The sequence below is a fragment of the Galeopterus variegatus genome, unplaced genomic scaffold (assembly GCF_000696425.1).
Source record: "Galeopterus variegatus unplaced genomic scaffold, G_variegatus-3.0.2 Scaffold2992, whole genome shotgun sequence".
In the NCBI taxonomy this organism is placed as follows: domain Eukaryota; kingdom Metazoa; phylum Chordata; class Mammalia; order Dermoptera; family Cynocephalidae; genus Galeopterus; species Galeopterus variegatus.
The window spans coordinates 16,704-35,297 of record NW_007729103.1 but is presented as its reverse complement, the minus strand read 5'-3'; the positions used below and the strand labels follow the sequence as shown (position 1 = coordinate 35,297).

At 40.3% G+C, this 18,594-nt stretch overlaps 1 protein-coding gene across 3 annotated transcripts in view; it reads left to right on the top strand.

Moving 5' to 3' along the window:
- The window catches only part of RABGAP1 (RAB GTPase activating protein 1), a 146,523-nt gene that overhangs the window by 119,285 nt on the left and 8,644 nt on the right, over positions 1-18,594 (top strand). For all 3 annotated transcript variants that reach the window (XM_008583665.1, XM_008583666.1, XM_008583667.1), the window contains 4 exons: positions 262-303; positions 563-691; positions 13,093-13,185; positions 13,623-13,733. In XM_008583665.1, the coding sequence (XP_008581887.1) occupies positions 262-303; positions 563-691; positions 13,093-13,185; positions 13,623-13,733 (375 nt within the window). The remainder of the gene's footprint in view (positions 1-261; positions 304-562; positions 692-13,092; positions 13,186-13,622; positions 13,734-18,594) is intronic.

The following is an 18,594-nucleotide window of genomic DNA, read 5'->3' as shown; positions in this document are numbered from 1 at the left end:
CTTTAGAAAAGCATTCTTTCTTGTAGAATGTAAGAATAGGGCTAGAAAAGCTCTGCTCTCAGGAAAATGGGAAATTGAGTCTACTTTAAGTGACTTATTGGTGATGGTCTTATAATTTTTATTTTACAAGATAATTCCAAGGTAATCTACTTCCTTACTTAAGTTTTTACACTTTCTCTAAAAAGGTGGGGTATTCTAAGGACAAACAGTGTAAAACATATATAAACACTGAAAATGTTCTTTTTGTCTTCTCTCTTTCAGGGAATAAGTGTTATTTTTAATGTCGCCCTTGGATTATTAAAGGTACATATTTATTTGTAAACTGAGTTATCTGGCATTCCCTGTTCAGCACATAGAATATATTGGTCTTAGTCTCATTCTAAGCAGTCACTAAGCTCTATCTAGCATTGTCCTTGACAGTGAACATGTGCAGGTGGCTCTGACAAAGGCTAAAAATTTCTTCTGGGGATTATAAAAGTGTTGGGATTTTAAAACGCTTTTTGTGCAACTTCATAGCAAACATTTTTTTGACACGTGGTTGTATTTTCTTACTTTTTTCAAGACTTCCAAAGATGACCTGCTATTGACAGACTTTGAAGGTGCCTTGAAGTTCTTCAGGGTTCAGCTTCCTAAGAGATATCGCTCAGAAGAAAATGCAAAAAAACTAATGGAATTAGCTTGCAACATGAAGGTAATATAATTTTTGCATCAATTAAGATTCCTTTGTTAATATCTCACTGTTCTTGATCTGTTAACATTTATAATATGTAAATAATAGTAATGATGTTTCCTTTTTTTTTAGTTTTTTTATTTTGTTTATTTTTAATTAAAACGTAATTGTACATATCTGTGGGGTACAGCCTTGAATATCAATACTTGTGTGCAATATGTGATCCTCAAATCAGGATAATTCTATTTTTATCATTATACAATATCATTTTTTGTGACCCTTTACCAATTTCTTGCTAATCCACCCTCCCTTCCCCTTTCCCACCTCTGGTAGCCTTAGTTTCATTCTCTCCTTTTGAAAGTTCAACAAATTATTGTGATTGTTGTATCATGTTGTTTGTTTATTTGTTTATTTTTTGTTTAGCTCCCACTTATGAGTGAGGACATGCAGTGTTTCTCCTTCTGTTCCTGGCTTATTTCACTTAGCATAATTTTTTCTAAGTTCATCCGTGTTGCTGCAGATGGAAGAATTTCATTCCTTTTTATGGCTGAGTAGAATTCCATTGTGTATATATACCACATTTTCCTTATCCAGCTGTCTGTCGACAGATATTTAGGTTGGTTCCAACTCTTAGCTGTTGTAAATAGGGCTTTGATAAACATGGGAATGCAGGTATTCCTTCGACATGATGATTTCCATTCCTTTGTTATATATCCAGCAGAACTCAGGTTTCATGATTTCTACTGTGCTGTCTTTTAACATTCAACATTTGTTGTTATGGTCAGAAATTCCCTAAAATGAAACTAACAATACACGAGGAAAACCCACTCAACTTTAGAACTTCAAATGGCATTTATGATTTCTTTTAAGGTAAAATGATATAGGATCTCCTTGTGCTCGTGTTACAGTAAAGTATTTTTAAAGGAGAAAAATAATTGAAGGAGTTTAGATCAGAAATTGGGGGTGGAGCCAAGTAGGGGGATCAGAATAAATAGCTGTATTCAGATTCTTACAGGGTACATAAAAGACTCTCATATTTACTTGCTATGTTTCCAGAGAGTATAACTAGGATCAGGGTGTCAAGGCAGATGAAGATGTGGTGGGCGATAAACTTCACTATATACAAAATAGAGCTGGGACCTGGAATCAGAGAGATGTAAATTCAGAGTTACTCTTCCTACTTACGGCTTACTATCCTCATCTGTAAAATAATACTAGACTTCTGGTTCTGGGTGTGTGTCAGACTGAGCTAACAGGCTACTCTTTTTCTTTCAATACACAAAGTCTAAATAAAACCCCTGAAATGTTTAAATACCTGTATGAACATGAACTAAAAAGGAGAAAAGTGCGGGTGCCTGAAACAAAGTAGCTCAAATCTAGTGTATGTAAACTGATATGACAGCATGCCAGAGGAGTATGGAACCATGTGTAGTATTAGGGTTTTAATGATTGCACAGACATAGTAGATATGACTTTGGGCCTTTAGAAGACAACTGTACTGAGATGTCCGCATAAAGCTTGGACCTTGGAATGGCTGTCCTGTCTGTTACAGGGGAAATACAACACCTCTACCAGTTAGCCTGAGAAACAATAGAAATCATAAAATGAATGGGGATTTGAAAAAAAAAAAAGGAAATAGAACTTCTAGAAATAAAAATAATCATTGAAATTTCCATTCAAATGAAAATGTTTCAGGGGCTGGTCGGTTTCTCAGTTGATTAGATTGTGGTGTTATAACACCAAGTTCAAGGGTTTGGATCCCCATACCAATCAGCCACCCAGAAAATAAATAAATAAATAAGATGTTACATGGTTCCCAGGTATTATGGCTAACGTTTATAACATTTAATGATAGTTTATCATGTGCCAGACACTGTGGTTAAGTGCTTTTATGTGTGAGGATTAACTACAGTATCATATGTACAGTGCTTAACATAGTGCCTGGTAATTAGTAAGGGTTTAAGAAATGATGACTACTACTATAATTATTTCCTCTCTGGTTTTCAAGCAGACATCAAACACACACTTTCCAGTAATATTTTCAAAAAGAATGGGTTTGCACAGAACATAGAACCAAGTGAGTTCTGAGATTCTTTGTGTCACTCTTTCCAGTTTATCCTGGTTCAACACATCAGAGGATGCTGCCTCTTTTCCCTCTCACACTTCACATCCAAGCCCGTCCTCAAAATACATCCTGACTCTGATCGCCACCTCCATCGCTAACACCCTACTCTCTCATCATCATTTCCTGTTTCCACAGTGGCCTCCTCCTGGCTTTTCCCAATCCCATCTCTCCCTTGCTTAAAACTCTCTAGTGACTTCTTTTTTTTTCCCCAGTGGCTTCTTACCTCACAGTAAAACTCAAGAGTTCTTGCCACACCCCTCAAGATTTCATCTACTACTACTTTCCCCTCTTGCTCTTTCTACTTCAGACACCCCGGCCTCCTTGCTGTTCTCAGACATGGCGAGCATGTTCACCACTTCAGGCTTTTGCACTGGCTGGTCTGTCTGCCTTTGATGTTCTTCTATATGTCTGTGTAGCTTCACTGTCACCTCGTCCAGTCTTCAGATCAAATATCAGAGAACTCTTCTCTAATTGTGGTATCTAAAGTAGCAGCTCCTCCCAACGCTTTAAGTCCTTATCTCCTTACCCTATTTTGTTTTCCTCCACTGGAATGGAGGCTGTGCAGCAGAGGGACTTTATCTCTTGTTTACTGCTGAATCCTCAGCACCAAGAACAGGATCTTTATATAAATATTGGTTGAATTAGTGAATTAATAAATATGCTGTTGAGTTACTACTAAGGATTTTTTTTTTTTTTTTTTTTTGTCTTTTTTGTCTTTTTCCGTGTCCGGCAACGGATCGCAACCCTCAGTGTTGCCCCCGTACCGGACCGGGGACCGGCAACGGGATTGCAACCCTCGGCGTTGCTCCCGCGCCTTGCTCAGCCAGTGAGCGGGAACCGGTCTGCATGTGGGATCCGAACCCTCGGGCGGGAGCGCCACCGCGCTTCCCAAGCGGCGCACTTATCCAGTGCGCCACCGGGCCGGCCCACTACTAAGGATTTTACAAAGAAGAATTAACGTGGATTTGGGCAAAGCTTACAAATAGCTTCCAGCTGGAGGTTTTACCTTTTGGATTTTCATGAGCCTGAAACACTTTAATAGTACGTGGATCCTTTATTTCCATAGTCCAGATGGAAGGTGTCTAATGTCTTTTTTTCTTGCCTGTGCTTTCAATGAGTTAAGACTGACAAGGCTGCCTTCAGTACGTCTCCACGGTACATATATTTTGTGCTATATATGTAATACCTTCTAGTCCTAGAGAATTTTGCATGTGTTGGCACACTTTGGATGATTGCTCCTATTTGCACATGATTTCAGGTGAAATAGTAATTTTTCTTGAAATCGACTCACAACATGGAATGCCTGCAGATTCACCAGGACATGAAAGTAGGGATTCTTTCTGCTAAAAGGTGAGAGTACAGTTTGGTTAGTGATGATTAGTTGCCCTCTGGTAGCTATACTTTATACCAACAAATATCAAGGGCAATATAGACAATAGTTGAGCCAGTTACTGGCAAAGTGATAATTCAGTGATAATTTTCCAATTCAAAATTAAGAAAAATCCTTGCAAAGTGCATCATGAGCCCTCCATTCTGTGGCCTGCAAGAAGTAGATGTGCCTCAGTCAACACAGGGAGTGCACATGAGGATTTGTGGTTTTGGAGTCCCCTTTTGACATGGAAAAGGGGGTTTATGATATGTGAATGGTTTGGAAACTAGCTTTTGAACTCTTTGGTATAGAATTTACAAAGGAAACTTTGACTGCAACTCACTGAAATCCCATTCCATTATGGTTTTTTTGTTTTTTTTTTTTCCTGTCCGGCAACGGATCGCAACCCTCAGTGTCGCGCCTGTACCGGACCGGGACCGGCAATGGGATCGCAACCCTCAGTGTCGCGCCCGCACCTCGCTCAGCCAGTGAGCGGGAACCGGTCTGTATGTGGGATCCGAACCCTCGGCGGGAGCGCCGCCGCGCTCCCAAGCGGCGCACTGTAGCAGTGCACCACCGGGCCGGCCCAGTTTATGTTTTAATTATTTTAAATTGTGGCTTGGTTTGCTCAGTTGTGTGTCCTGATTAAGGTAGGAATTAGGAATACTTTGCCTTATGTGCTAGTCTAGGAAACAAATAGCTACTTTTGTTGTCACTGTGTTTTAACATTATGATATTGTTGTTATAATTTCTGGAATTAGTTCTTATAAGCATCTTATTTCTTCCTCACAGTATCCTGTCAGGTATGTAGGGCAAATCAAGTGTGGAAACTGAGACTCATAGAGATCACGTGACTTACTGTTTTAGTCCGTCTTGTGTTGCTATAACAGAACTACCTGAGACTGGGTAATTTATAAAGAAGAGAGGTTTATTTGGCTTATGATTCTGGGACAGCTGCATCTGGCATGGGCCTCAGGCTGCTTCTACTCATGGTGGAAAGCAGCAGGCAGCCAGTGGGTACAAGGAGATCACATGGCGAGAGGAAGCAAGAGAGAGAGAGAAGGTGCCAGGGTCTTTTTAAGCAACGAGCTCTCGTGGGAACTAATAGAGCGAGAACTCATCATCAATCCCCCCTCCCCCAGGGAGAGCATTAATCCATTCATGAGGGATCCGCCCCCATGTCTCAATCAGTTTCTAACACTGCCACATTGGGGATCAAATTTCCACATGAGTTTTAGAGGGGACAACACATCCAAACTCCATCAAGTACCCAAGTGGTACTGGCTGGATGGTGACAGGAACCCTGGTGGAACTCAGGCTTTCCGATGGCACTTTCCACTGCACTCCACTGCCTCTTCTCATTGCGAAAGGGCAAGAATTAAATTTGGTGTGGCAATATCTGAAATGGCCACAAGATGGGTGTGTTGCTCAAAAAGGTCTATATTCTTCTCTGTGCCCATGGGTCTTCCTTTTCTCTATAAATCTTTCTCTGTCCTTACTTCTCTCTCTCCACTTTTGTCTTTTTCTAGGCCTTTTACTTCTCCCCTTCCTCTTTCTCCATAAAGTGAGCTTATTATGGGACTGAAATATTTTATTTATTTTTTTCTTTTAAGGTTAGTCAAGTAAAGAAGTGGTAGTGGAGAAGGAACAAAGAAATCTGATTGGTTGTGATTAATTAGTTGTAAACACCACTGCACTCAGACCAACTATTTCATGAGGAGTTTAGATCCCCTGTTCTTAACCTAAAATATAACAACATATATCAAACTCATTTAGCTGTCCATTGAATTTCTCCCCTTCTATGGGTCAGTGACCTGAGATAGAAAAATTATTTCCTCTTCTGATATAAGATCTAGAAAGAATTCCACTCTAAATAGATTATTCCAGGAGATCATGAGTGGTTCTAGGAGCTCCACAACCCTTTCATACTCATAATTGTGCCATGTATAGTCTTTAGAGAGGGGTAATTGAAAAAAAATTAATTCCTAGGTCTTTTAAATTTTTGATTCAAGTAATATGGGAGGGGAACTCTTTCGTTATGGCTATATAGGAGTTGTTGAGAATAAGCCAGACATGGAGTCTAGTTTAGAAGGAACAGGAACTGACTGTAAGAGATAGCTCAGTGAATTTCTTAGACCTGACCATTTGGCTATAGAATCCAGCCTAAGGTGGAGTGGAATTTCTGAAGCATTGCTTCATTGGAATTTGTTATTTCAAACATAAAGTGAATGTGTCAAACTTCAAACTACTTGTCAGAAAAGGTATTGTTACAAAAAACAAATAGCACTATCTTCAAATTAATGTAATCTTAACCATTTGCTACTTGGAGAAGTAAAAAACCATTTGGTATTCAGGGATATTTCTCCTTGGGGGATATTTTTATTTGTGAACTAAAAGCAACACTAGTAACTTCATTCTCTATTCAGGTTATTTCTACAGTTAGTATGTGTTAGGATATAGAAGCTCTATGAGGGAGTAACTTCATCAGTCTTGTTTCTTGGTGTATTCACAGACTCTTCCTCACATAGTGAATTAATCCTCATTGTGGCCATATGAGCTTATTTTAGAGATGTGTGTACTGAGGCTTAGAGAATTCGAGTGTGCCGCTTGAAAGCACGGAGGCGCTCCCGCCGAGGGTTCAGATCCCACGTGGAGACCGGCTCCCGCCGAGGGTTCAGATCCCATGTGGAGACCAGTTCCCGCTCACTGGTTGAGCGCGGTGCGGGCGTAACACTGAGGGTTGCAATCCCGTTGCCGGTCCCCAGTACGGGCATGACACTGAGGGTTGCGATCCCATTACTGGTCAGTAAAAAAGACAAAAAAGGAAAAAAAAAAAAAAAAAAGAGAGAATTGAAGTAAATTTTTTAAAGGGTGTAAAATTAGTAGGTGAAGGAGTTGGGATTAGATCCCAGGAGTTTCAGACTCTCAAGTCAATGTGTTTAGTCATTGTGCTTTACTATAAATGAAGGATTGAATGAATGGGACAAGAGCCACTTATATATTGGTCCCTTTGTGGTGACGTTGGTCCTGTAATGATGGGTCACTCATTCTGTATCTCAGTCAAAATTTACTCTCTATACACTGTAGCTAAATTCAGCTTTCCTTATAACTAGACCAGATTATACTTTTATTTCTTTGCTTGTTTCTACCTTTTAGAATTGGATTTTATGAGGAAACTTCTGAGTGGCTACTCTCTTTCTCTGTAATGAACCCTAAAATTTGCCAGTTGTTACAAGGCTAGCAGTGGGCACTACCTTGTTATTTTAATAAGCTGGCCTCTCTTGGTCCTTATCTGTTCAGGTCCTCTGCTGCTAATTTTTTTCTTGCATTTTAGAAAACTACTCTGATGGTAGAAACAGAATACTAATTCTATTTACTGATCTTTGAAGGAGTTTGAGTATGAACTATTTGAACAAATTAAATAAAAAGACTTAGAAATTAAAATATTTATTTCAAGTGGTTAAGAGTCCAGGCCGTGGAGTCCTACAGACCTTGGTTGTTATCCTGTCTCTGCTTCTGCTATGTGACCCAGGGTAGGTTAAAACAGCAGAACTGTAGTGAGAGACAAATAAGATGATGCCTTTAAAGTAGCTGCTGCTCGCATCCCTCAGACACCAGTGCTCTTTGGCCTGCCCTGTTTGACCTCCTCTGCCCCAGGCATCCAGAGTACTTCACTTGAGTCAGCTCAAGTCAACAAACATTTATAAATTTTCTTATGTGCCAAGAACTGTGTTCAGTTCTAAGCATGCTACAGAGATAAATAAGAAACGAGAATCACCCAGGATGTACACTGGGTCCTTGGCTTTAGACAAGTTGCTTTACCTATCAAGGTATCAACTCCTCATCAGTAAATCCCTGCCCTACCCATCTCAGAAAGTTGTTTTGAGGATTAAATAAAATAGTAGATATGGGGGCATCTTGTTATCTTGAAAGTCTTATGTAAATTTCAGGTTCTTTTGATCAGTCACTGAAAAGCACAGTCCCTGCCCCAAGCATTCTTAAACAGGAAGATGGACTTGGGTCAGATTTATCTAGCTTCCTGTTAATCTACCACACAGAGCAAAGAGGACTTTGGAGTCAGGATCTCCTTAATATACCAGACCTCTTCTTACCACCCATTGCCCACCCAGTCACCCACATAACATGCTTCAATCGCACCGTGCAGAGCTGCTAAAATTCAACCTCCTGCCTTCACTGAACTCCCTATGACTCCAGCTCAGCAGGGATTCTGACCTTTGTAACACTTTCTTAAGCCAAACTCCTCTTCCAAAGGGCAGCCTATTTCATATTTTTCTGTGTTAAATAGACTTTGTTTAAACGGCTCATTGTTTGCAGCACATGTTCAGAGGATAGCTCTGTCTCTTGATTTAGGACAGGATGCCAGATAATATCACTACCACCACCACCACCAATAGTAGCTACTGTTTATTGAAAAGACCTCACTCTATGCTAAGTATTCTTTGGAGTACTTTATATACATTTTATATCATATGATTCTCATAACAATAGTCCTCAAAAGAACTGTTAGGATTTTTACAGATGAGGAAGCTAAGGTTTAAAGAGATTAGGCACCTTGCTCTGAGTCACGCAGTAAGTCATTGGCAGAGCCAGGACTTGAGTCTTGTTCTTTCCCCCTGCCGACCCCAAGCTTCTAGTTGGTAGGTTGTACCTCCTCATATCTGCCCATCTTAGCAGCCCCTCTCACTGTTTCTCCATCTGTATGGGCCTTGGCATCACTGTCTGTCTGAGAGGCTGGTCAGAGACCAGCTTTCCCAGGCAAGTAGCATATATTTTAAGGGAGCACATTATCCAGTTTCCGTGACAGATTAATGACAAGTGACTGACCAAAGTAGAGGTGTTTGGGACTGAATTCGTGTTTTTATCAAATTGGCATGTACCAAGTCTCCATCTTCTTTCTAATTCAAGGTTTCTTAACTTGGGGCCACAGATGGGCTGCAGGGGGCCCATGAGCCCTCTGAAATGGTATGTAGAAAGTTCTGTTGTGAGGAGAGAGAGGGGAAGTTGGCTTCTCTGTTCTTTTATCGGGGAGGAACCGTGGCTCTCAGGAGACTTTGAAAGTGGTGCTGTCCCTCAAGAGTGTTAAGAACCACTGTGTTAACTGCAGTAGGGCACAAAATTGGTTTTATCTAAATTACATACCCAGCCTTATCACAGGAATTTCTTAGGATTCTTTTCCCCCTGAAAGTACATTTAAACAGAACGAGGACTGAATTTTAGATTTAATCTTGGAGGGCAAAAATACCTCTGTGTGTGTGAAGCTGTGATTTCCAAATCCTTGTGATGAGTCAGCTAACAGTGGGTGTGATTCAGAGCTCAGAGGCTGAATCCATAGCTTCCTCTGCTTCCTGAATTCAATTAAAATGTTATTTTTATAAGTGAAAGAGACAAAATGAATTTTAGACTTTTATGAGCGGGAACTGTGTCTCTGTATTAAGTATCTTCATGCTTACTATGTGACAGGCATTAGGAATTTCACCATGAGCAGGAGTACTTGCCCTCATGGAGTTTGCATATTGGAATCTTTATACATCTTAGTATCATTAGTGCCCAGCGAAGAACACTGAACATAGTAGTACTGAACTACTGGATAAATAAATGCCTGTCCTGCATCCTTATTAGGTTAAAAGGAAGGCCTTCAGCTTTGATTTGTTCAGTATCTGATTGAGTCCCAGTTACATTCCAAGCATTAAGCCAGGCCCTGGAGATACGGTAGGAAGCAAAACACATGTGCCTGTTTCGTAGTGGGAAGTCAGACAGTGAAGTAAGCCCCTAAGTAATCGTGAACTTGGATAGGTGCCGTGGAGGGACTGACTCGATGTGGTGAGAATGTATAACAGACATGGCCTGATGGGACAGGGGGTGTGAGGGGAGGGTTCACTAAAGAAGTGGGAAGGTGAGTAGTAGTGAGCCAGGTATGGGGTTGACGAGGCGGAAGGAACAGGCTTGCATCGTTTGTCCACGTTGGTTGCCATTTCCATTCAGGAGAATGGTCAGTGCAGGGAAGAAAGGGTCCTTTCTCATTAATTTAGTAAGCATTTGGGGACATTCCCTATGGGCATGGGCAGGGGACAATGACAGTGAGAGAGTTTGGGCCTGGAGAAGATGTTGATAACGTGACAGGCTGGCTGAGAGGTGCTGGTCTCTTTCCTGGGTGCAGCCTCGTGAGGAGGCTTGAATTGCTGCTTCTGCCCCGGGCCCTCCCCGTTTCCCATTCAGGTATCAGGCATCAGTCTTTTTCATGGGGTCTGTTTCTCAGAGGCAGCCTGACCTAGTTGGCTCTGATATGCAGCCACCCACACTCCAAAGTCAGCATCACCTCTGAATCCAGGAGAAGCTGTGGTGGTGATTTTGTGTTTGTGGTGGGAGTGGGAGGTGGGGCATTTAAGGGAGGAAGAGGGGAAGGGGAGACTGAGAACAAGTGAGGCTGAAGGATGGGAAGAGACTGAGCTAGAAAAGAAGTCAGATCTGTGGACCAGCAAGCTCTGCAGAAGATGGTAGAGCTCTGTGTGGCTCCAGTCCTGAGAGGTGACCCCGACGACTAATTCAGAAGCAAGTGGGGAGACCGTCATCTAGAGATACAAAGCTCTGTCTTAGGGAAGCCCAGAATGATTATGAGAATTATTTTTACACAGGATTTTTACATTTTTCTTAATTATAAAAATAATTGATGCTCAATGCAGAAAATTTGGAAAATATGGGAAAAGCAACAAGAAATGTCCATATCCTATCAGGAAAATGTAGGAACCAAATGAGATGGCTTGTGTAAAGGTTCTAGCATTCATTGGGTATTTATCATACGTTAACTGTGGTGATAATGCTGAGGGAAAATCAACCCTTTTTCTGTGATAATGAGGCAGTTATAATAAGGAATAAAGAACTATAGAAGAAATTATTTCGTAATTAATCTTCATATTATGTTTTTATACATATATGTAGGAATTGACATTCTTCCTTACTCCAGCGTAAGAATGAAAAGTTGAAGAAGCCCAAAGATTTGTGAAAATGTTTTTATGTGATTTGGTTTCGATTCTTTTTTTTTTTTTAATAAAGTTCTAGGGAGAGCCTCACACCCACTGCCCTCCCTTCTCATTTACCCAGACTGCAGAGAGCACTGGGAGGAAGTGTTTGCTGCCCACAAGCCTTATTTATTTTCTCTTCCTCTACTATTGATCTGTTAGGATTTTTTTATAAAGTTACTGATCACACAGACATTTTATTTAGGTACTTTCTTTGTGAATCACTTATATACACATTAAAAGTTTACCCTGACATTGGCCTTAAACCACAGAAAATCGGGGTTTAAAGATGTCACTGTCCAGCTTGTGGCCTCGCCCACATGTTTAATGCAGCCAGGCACAGTGTTGTCTTCCTGACTGCCTACCTTTGGGCAGCAGCCAAACTCCAGGAATAGAGCTCCAACTGAGGCAGATCTGTCCCCATCCCAACTAGGGGAGGTATCCACAGAGTCATGGAAGAGGAGCACTAGGTATCTCAAGTAAGATGAGAAGGGAATAACAGCAGGGAATTGGAGACACAGACACCAACACATGCAAACATGGGCCTGTCCCTTCCCCTTTCCAGGTCTCAGTTTCTTCATCTTTGAAACAAGGAAGTTGGATCAGACTAGCACGGAGAGTCCTAGTTACCTGGACCTGGGGGCTAATAGGGAGATAGCAGTAAGTGCTGGCTATTGAAGCTTTGCGAAGGGATAAGCATTAGCTTTATGATCATTCTTTAAATTGCACACATCTGTTTTTATCACTTTTCTATTTGTTATATCATAATTTTAAAAAATGTAATTTATAAACTCATTTAGGGAATGGGTTAGCAATTTAGAAGAAGGAATCAAGCAAAAGACAGTTGCATCTTGAAGGTATGCCTTTGGTTATGGTTTCGATTGAAGAGAAGGGGCCAGCCACTAAAGAGGGAGAAACCTGTGAGGTAGAAGTAGAGGCAAGAGAACAAAGAGAGAAAAGACTTCCCAGAAGAAAGAGGAGCATATCGGTCATGTTAAAGCATTGAAGTCTAGTTGGAGAGCGGTAGGACTCACTGAATAGAGTGGAAAAGAAACCACTGGTGACCTTCAAGACGGTGCTTTCTATAGAGCAGTCAGAGCAGATGCCTAATTTAGAGAGACTGAGGAGGGAGAGGGCATAAAGCAGTGGAGGTGAAAGATACAGGTCTGCAGTTTGCAGTGGTTGGTAAGAAAAGGCTTGAGAGAAAGATGACAATACTTTGGGGGCAAAAGGCATCTAAGTGGAGTGGTCAGCAGAGCTCGGTTTTTAAGGTTGGAGAGAATTGTGCCTATTTGAAAGCAGCACAGAAGGATTTAGTAGAAAGGAAATGGGATAGAGAATTGGTAGGCTAGTAGCCTGGACTCTGAATGGAGTCCAACTGCCTGGGCTCAAATCCCAGATCTGTCAGTCCTTTATTGAGATCTTGGTCAAGTTATGTAACCTCCTTATACTTCAGTTAACTTGCCTAAAACGAGGATGATAATAGCGTACTTTGTAGAGGTGTTGTGAGGTCACGGATTTAAAGCATTTAGCAGCAGTGCTGCTATGTGCTGAATAAAATGGTGGCTTATTATTGTTATTATTAGGAACAAATAGGACCCAGAACTCAGGTAGGAGGGACCATCTGTAAGGTGTTCACTTGAACACTGTCAGTAAAAATCTTAGGAACCAAATATCCCAAACAGAACCCTGGACACAGTGGTCACTGTGTAAGAATTTTGGGTCCTGAGCTTATTATACCTCACTTTGGTTTTCCTCCCCAAACAGGAAACACCACTTCTGTAATGATTAGGCTTGCCAAGGTCAACAGAAGGCTTGGTCTTCAGTGCAGACACTGAAGCACCCACCACTTCCTGATACTTGTTAATTTGTGCTCTGGTTTATCCTACAGATTAGTCAGAAGAAGTTGAAAAAATATGAAAAAGAATATCACACCATGAGGGAACAGCAGGCCCAACAAGAAGACCCGATTGAGCGATTTGAGGTTCGTTTGCTTATGCCTAGATGATGTGAGGTGCTTTCAGTCTTTTATTTCATATAATTTTGCCTGTAACTAACTTTATTGAATCTGTTTTAAGATTCAGTTCCACTGTTTCTAGGTTCAAGTTTCAGTTTGAGTTTGCAAATGAGAAAGCAAGATCTGTTTTGTTTCAAACCTGCTACCTCATTTGTTACAGTTTAGTGGCCTTTCATCACACTTAATAAGAAGTAGCTGCTTGACAAGGTCACTTGAATCACTTAAGTATTTCTTTACAGAGATAGAAAATAAGAAATTGTTGATAAGACAACACATCAGGACCGGCCACATTTCTTATTATTTCCATAGGACTCAGAAATTTGTTTCGAGGTCTAGCCCTAAGAAATTATCATTTCCATCTGATTTTTACGTGTCTGTAACTGGTTTCTTTCTCTGCCTTTCAGAGGGAGAACAGGCGTCTACAAGAAGCAAACATGAGGTTAGAACAGGAAAATGATGACTTAGCCCATGAGCTGGTGACCAGCAAGATTGCCCTGCGGAAGGACCTGGATAACGTAAGTTTGTTGGGACTGAAGGGAAAGATCACAGCGAAATCCTTGAATTTTAAAAAATTTGAGATGATGGCTTTCCTTACAGGGTTCTTTACCATTTTCTGTACTACAGGCTTCCCTTAGAAGTATACTCTCTCATTCATAGTTTAGGTCAGGGGTTGGCAAACTTTTTCTGTAAAGGTATGTATAGTAAATATTTAAGTCTTTGTGGACCATACGGTCTCTGTTGCTACTACTTAACTCCGCCGTTAGTGCAAAAGCAGCCACCGACAATCTGTAAATGAATGAGCATGGCTGTATTCCAAAAAAATTTTATTTACAGAGATAGATGGCAGGCTGGATTTGGCCCGTGGACTGTAGTTTGCCAACCCCTAACTTAGATTTCCCTGCCAGGCTCCTAGGGTTGCTCCTCTGCTTGTTGGTTTCCTGGGGTGCTAGGGATAGGCTCAGTCTGTTGGGGGTTACAGGCATCTTATATTATATATATTGAACTTCAGGAGGTCCTTGCCATCCACCTTTTACTGATGAGAAAACTGAGGCAAAAAGAAGTTATACATCTCACACAGGTCACCCAGCTAGTCAGTGGTAGTACCCTCACACTGGTGGCCTGACAAAAGAGCTCACACTCCTAACCAGGCTGAGGATCAAGGCCCCTGCCAACTTTAGGCCTTAGAAGCCTCAAACTTGGGACCCATTCTTCAGCCATCTAAAATGCCGAGGAGACGAACCTTTCCCACACTAACTATAAGCCCTTTTCCAAGTTAGTCTTTTCTCGAGTATCTTTTGAGTCACCACTGAAAACCAGCTAGGTTCTTCCTCTTTCTGAAGTGAGAGATGTGGGGTCCTCACACCTTTTTTGGACTTAAGGGACTCAGGTTTTTGAAAGAACTTCATTCCTTTCAGCTCTTTCCTTCCTGCATCCAAGGGAAAAGCTTGGTGTATGGCTTATACAATTTCCAGAACCCTCTTTCTGTTTCCAATTGATTTTACATCACTTTTGTTATTCATCACCTGTCACTTCGGCTATTCTTCACACAGCAGCTGTGGGGAAATTCCAGTCAGCCCCATAAACCCCAGGTGACTCCAGTCCAGCTTTCTCCTCCATGAAATGGGAGTAGTGACTAGACTTGACGTTGGTGCGGAAAGGATGAGAGGGAACCAAGGGAAGGTCCCTGGCTCAGGGCCAAAAGGACCATGTCAGGGTCCTCTCTGGCATGGTCACTCCTCTATACTGAGATAGACACGAGGGTGAAGGAAACTGAGTCAGGAGCCCATCCACTGGGATGTGAAGTCTGTCTCCAGTCCTTACTAATTCTGTGACCCTGAACAGGTTGCTAACCTTTCCTCATGGAATTACCTTGGCACGTTTATCAAAAATCAGTTGACCCTATATGTGTGGGTCTGATTCTTGATTCTCTGTCTACTCCACCCATCTGTATGTGTATCTGTCCTTATGCCGTTATCATGCCATTTTGCTTCCTGTAGCTTTGTAATCAATCATAAAATCAGGTGATGTGAGTTTTCCAACTTTGTTGTTGTTTTTAATAATTGCTTGCCTACTCTAGGTTCTTTACATTTCTCTATATAGGTTCTATTCTATATTAGAATTAGCTTGTCAATTTCTAGAAACAACAGCCCTTTGGGATTTTGAATGGGGTTTTATTGAATGTATAAATTAATTTGTGAGAATCGACATCTGAATAGTTACTGAGTCTTCTCATTCATGGACATATTACAATTTTTATTAAGTAAGGTCTTCTTAAATTTCTCTCAGCAGTTTTTAAATTTTCAGTTTACAAGACTTGTGCATGTTTAATCTGTTGTAAATAGTATTTTTTTGTCAATTTCATTTTCCAATTGTTTATTGCCAGTCTCTAGAAATACAGTTGATTTTTGTGTCAAGACCTTGTATCTTGTGACCTTGCTTAAACTCGGTAGTCTAGTAGCTTTTTTGTATATTTCTTAGGATTTCCACATATACAGTCATGTTACATCTCAGTAGTTTTTCTGCCTTTTTTTCTTTTTTTTGCTTCACTGTACTGACCAGGATCTTCAGAACAATGTTGATGGGTGAACAGACACCATTGCCTTGTTCCAGATGATAACTGTAGCTTTTTCATAGAGCGAGTTGAGGAAGTTCTCCTCTGTCCCTGTTTGCTGAGAGTTTTTGTCATGAATGGGTATTGAATTTTGTCAAATGCTTTCCCTGTGTCTGTTGAGGTAATCATTTCATTTTTCTCCTTAATTCGGTTAATATGGTGAAATAAATTGATTTTTCAATGTACACCAACCTTACATTCCTAGGATAAACCCCACTTGGGGTTTCTATTTTTTATCAAAGATTTTTTGGAGGGTTTGGGGGGGCATGAATGGGTATTGAATTTTGTCAAATGCTTTCCCTGTGTCTGTTGAGGTAATCATTTCATATTTCTCCTTAATTCGGTTAATATGGTGAAATAAATTGATTTTTCAATGTACACCAACCTTGCATTCCTAGGATAAACCCCACTTGGGGTTTCTATTTTTTATCAAAGATTTTTTGGAGGGTTTGGGGGGAGAGACAGTTGATTGGTACAGGGATTGAACCCTGGACCTTCTGTTGTCAGTACCACGCTCTACCCAACTGAGCTCATTGGCCAGCCAAGATTTTTATTTTCATTAAATATTTTTATGTTCGTTAAGAATATTTGTCTGGAGTTTTCTTTAATGTTTTTGCCAGGCCTCATAAAATGAACTGGGAAGTGCTCCCTCCTGTTTTCTTAAAGACTTTGTATAGGAGTGTTCCTTGATTAAATCTTTAATTCCCTAGTGAAGGCTCATAGGCCTTTAATTTTCTTTGCAGAAAATTATTTATGAATTCAGTTTCTTTCTAGATATGGAGCTATATACGTTTTCTAATTCTTCATGTCTCTCCTTTTATAATTTGTGTAATTTATACATTTAATCTTATCAAGTATATTGACATAAAGTGGTTAATATTTCCTTATTCTTTTAGTGTTTATATTATAGAATCAAGATGTCCCCCCTTTCATTTCTGATATTGGTAATTTGTGTCTTTTCCCTTTTTTTCCTTAATCATTCTAGCTAGAAGTTTATCAGTTGTGTGGATCTATTCAGAAGCCAGCTTTTGGTTTCATTGATTTTTCTCTATTTTGTTTCACTGATTTTTTCTTTTTATTATTTCCTCACTTTCTTTTGGTTTGATTTGCTTTTTTTCTAGCTTCTTCAAGAAGTAGTTCGATTAATTGATTTTGGACCCTCTTTTCTAAAATAAGCATTTAAAGTTATAAATCTCCATCTAAGCACTATTTTCAGCTGCATCCCACACATTCTGATATGTTGTTTTTATTTTCGTTCAGTTTTTGTGATTTGTTTCCTTTGACCTATATGAGTTAGTAAGTAGTAATTTAATTTCCAGATATTAAGGATTTTCCCCCAAAATTTTCCTGTTGTTGATTTCTGGTTTAATTCTGTTGCGATCATAGAACATATCCTGTTTGATTCTAACCCTTATAAAATATGTTGATATTTATTTTATGGCTCATCATACGGTCTGTTTGGGTGAACATCGCCCATGTACTTGGAAAAAGTGTGTGTGTTCTGCTGTAAGTAGAGTGGTCAGTGAAGTCGAAGTGGTGGATAGTGGTGTTGAAGTCTTCTGTAGACTTAACTTTTCTCTCTACTTATTCTGTCACTTACTGACTGCATTTATCTTTTCTCCTTTCAGTTATAGGTTTTTGTTTTGTGTAATTTGAATTTCTGTATACATTTCGGATTGTTTAACCTTCTTGATGAAGTGACTGTGTTATCATTATGAAATGTCCCTCTTTGTCCCTGTTAGTACTCATTGTTTTGAAATCTACTTTGATATTTATATAACCACTCCAACTTTCATGATATAGCGTGCATAGTGTATCTTTTCCATCCTTTTACTTTTGACATAATCTGTGTCTTCATATTTAAAATAGGTTTTTATTTTGTCCAAATAGGAATTTGTTTTCTATTTATCCTATTTGCTTTTGGGGATTTTTTTTCCTCTTTTTCTGCATTTTTTGATTTAATTAGGTTATTTTCATTTTATCTCCTCTGTTGACATATAAGCTGTTCTAGAGCTCCCTCCTCTGCAGAGCTCTGCCCACAGCCTCCAGCCACCTCAGCTGACCTGCCCTCCTGACTGCCTCCTTAACCCTTTGAGGACTTCACGTTCTACTTGGAACTTAGGCAGAAAGCCAGGGTGAGAGAAGGTCTCACCTTGTTCGTTTTCTTTCTCCCAGGAATGACAGTTCTGCATTTATCGTTTTCAGTGTCTGAAAAGAGTTGTTCATATATTTTGTCCAGTTTTCTGTTTACAGGAGAAGGCTAAATCCAGTCCCTGTTAATCCTTCATGACTGGAAGTGGAAGTCTGGATTTATGTTTATTATCACCAGATGTTCTCTCTCATGTGCTGATGTAAATAGATTGTCCATGCAGTGAGTGTGGTGCCATTAGAGGACCGAGTTTGGGTCAGTCCAGTAGCCTCTGGGCACCTTACTATTGGCCCAGAGTTAAGAGTCAGTTCTAGGAGTGATGGTACCAGTGCTGGGCTACCTCTGAGATGACCTGGTTTCAGATTTGAGCTCTGCTACATGAATTGTGAGAGCATGGGGAAATCACTTCCCCACCTAATTTTGTTATAAATTGGGGAGTCAGGGTGGGCAGGGAAGACTGTTTTGAGTTAGAAGACCCAGTTCATCACATGGCTTTTCCATGAATCTTAGAATTAGTCTTAGTATTAATCATCATCTACCATGGTAGTGATGCTGAGGGAAGGAGAGGAGTGAAGTGTGTGGCACATGCACTGAAGTAGCGCTGAAAGGTGTTAAC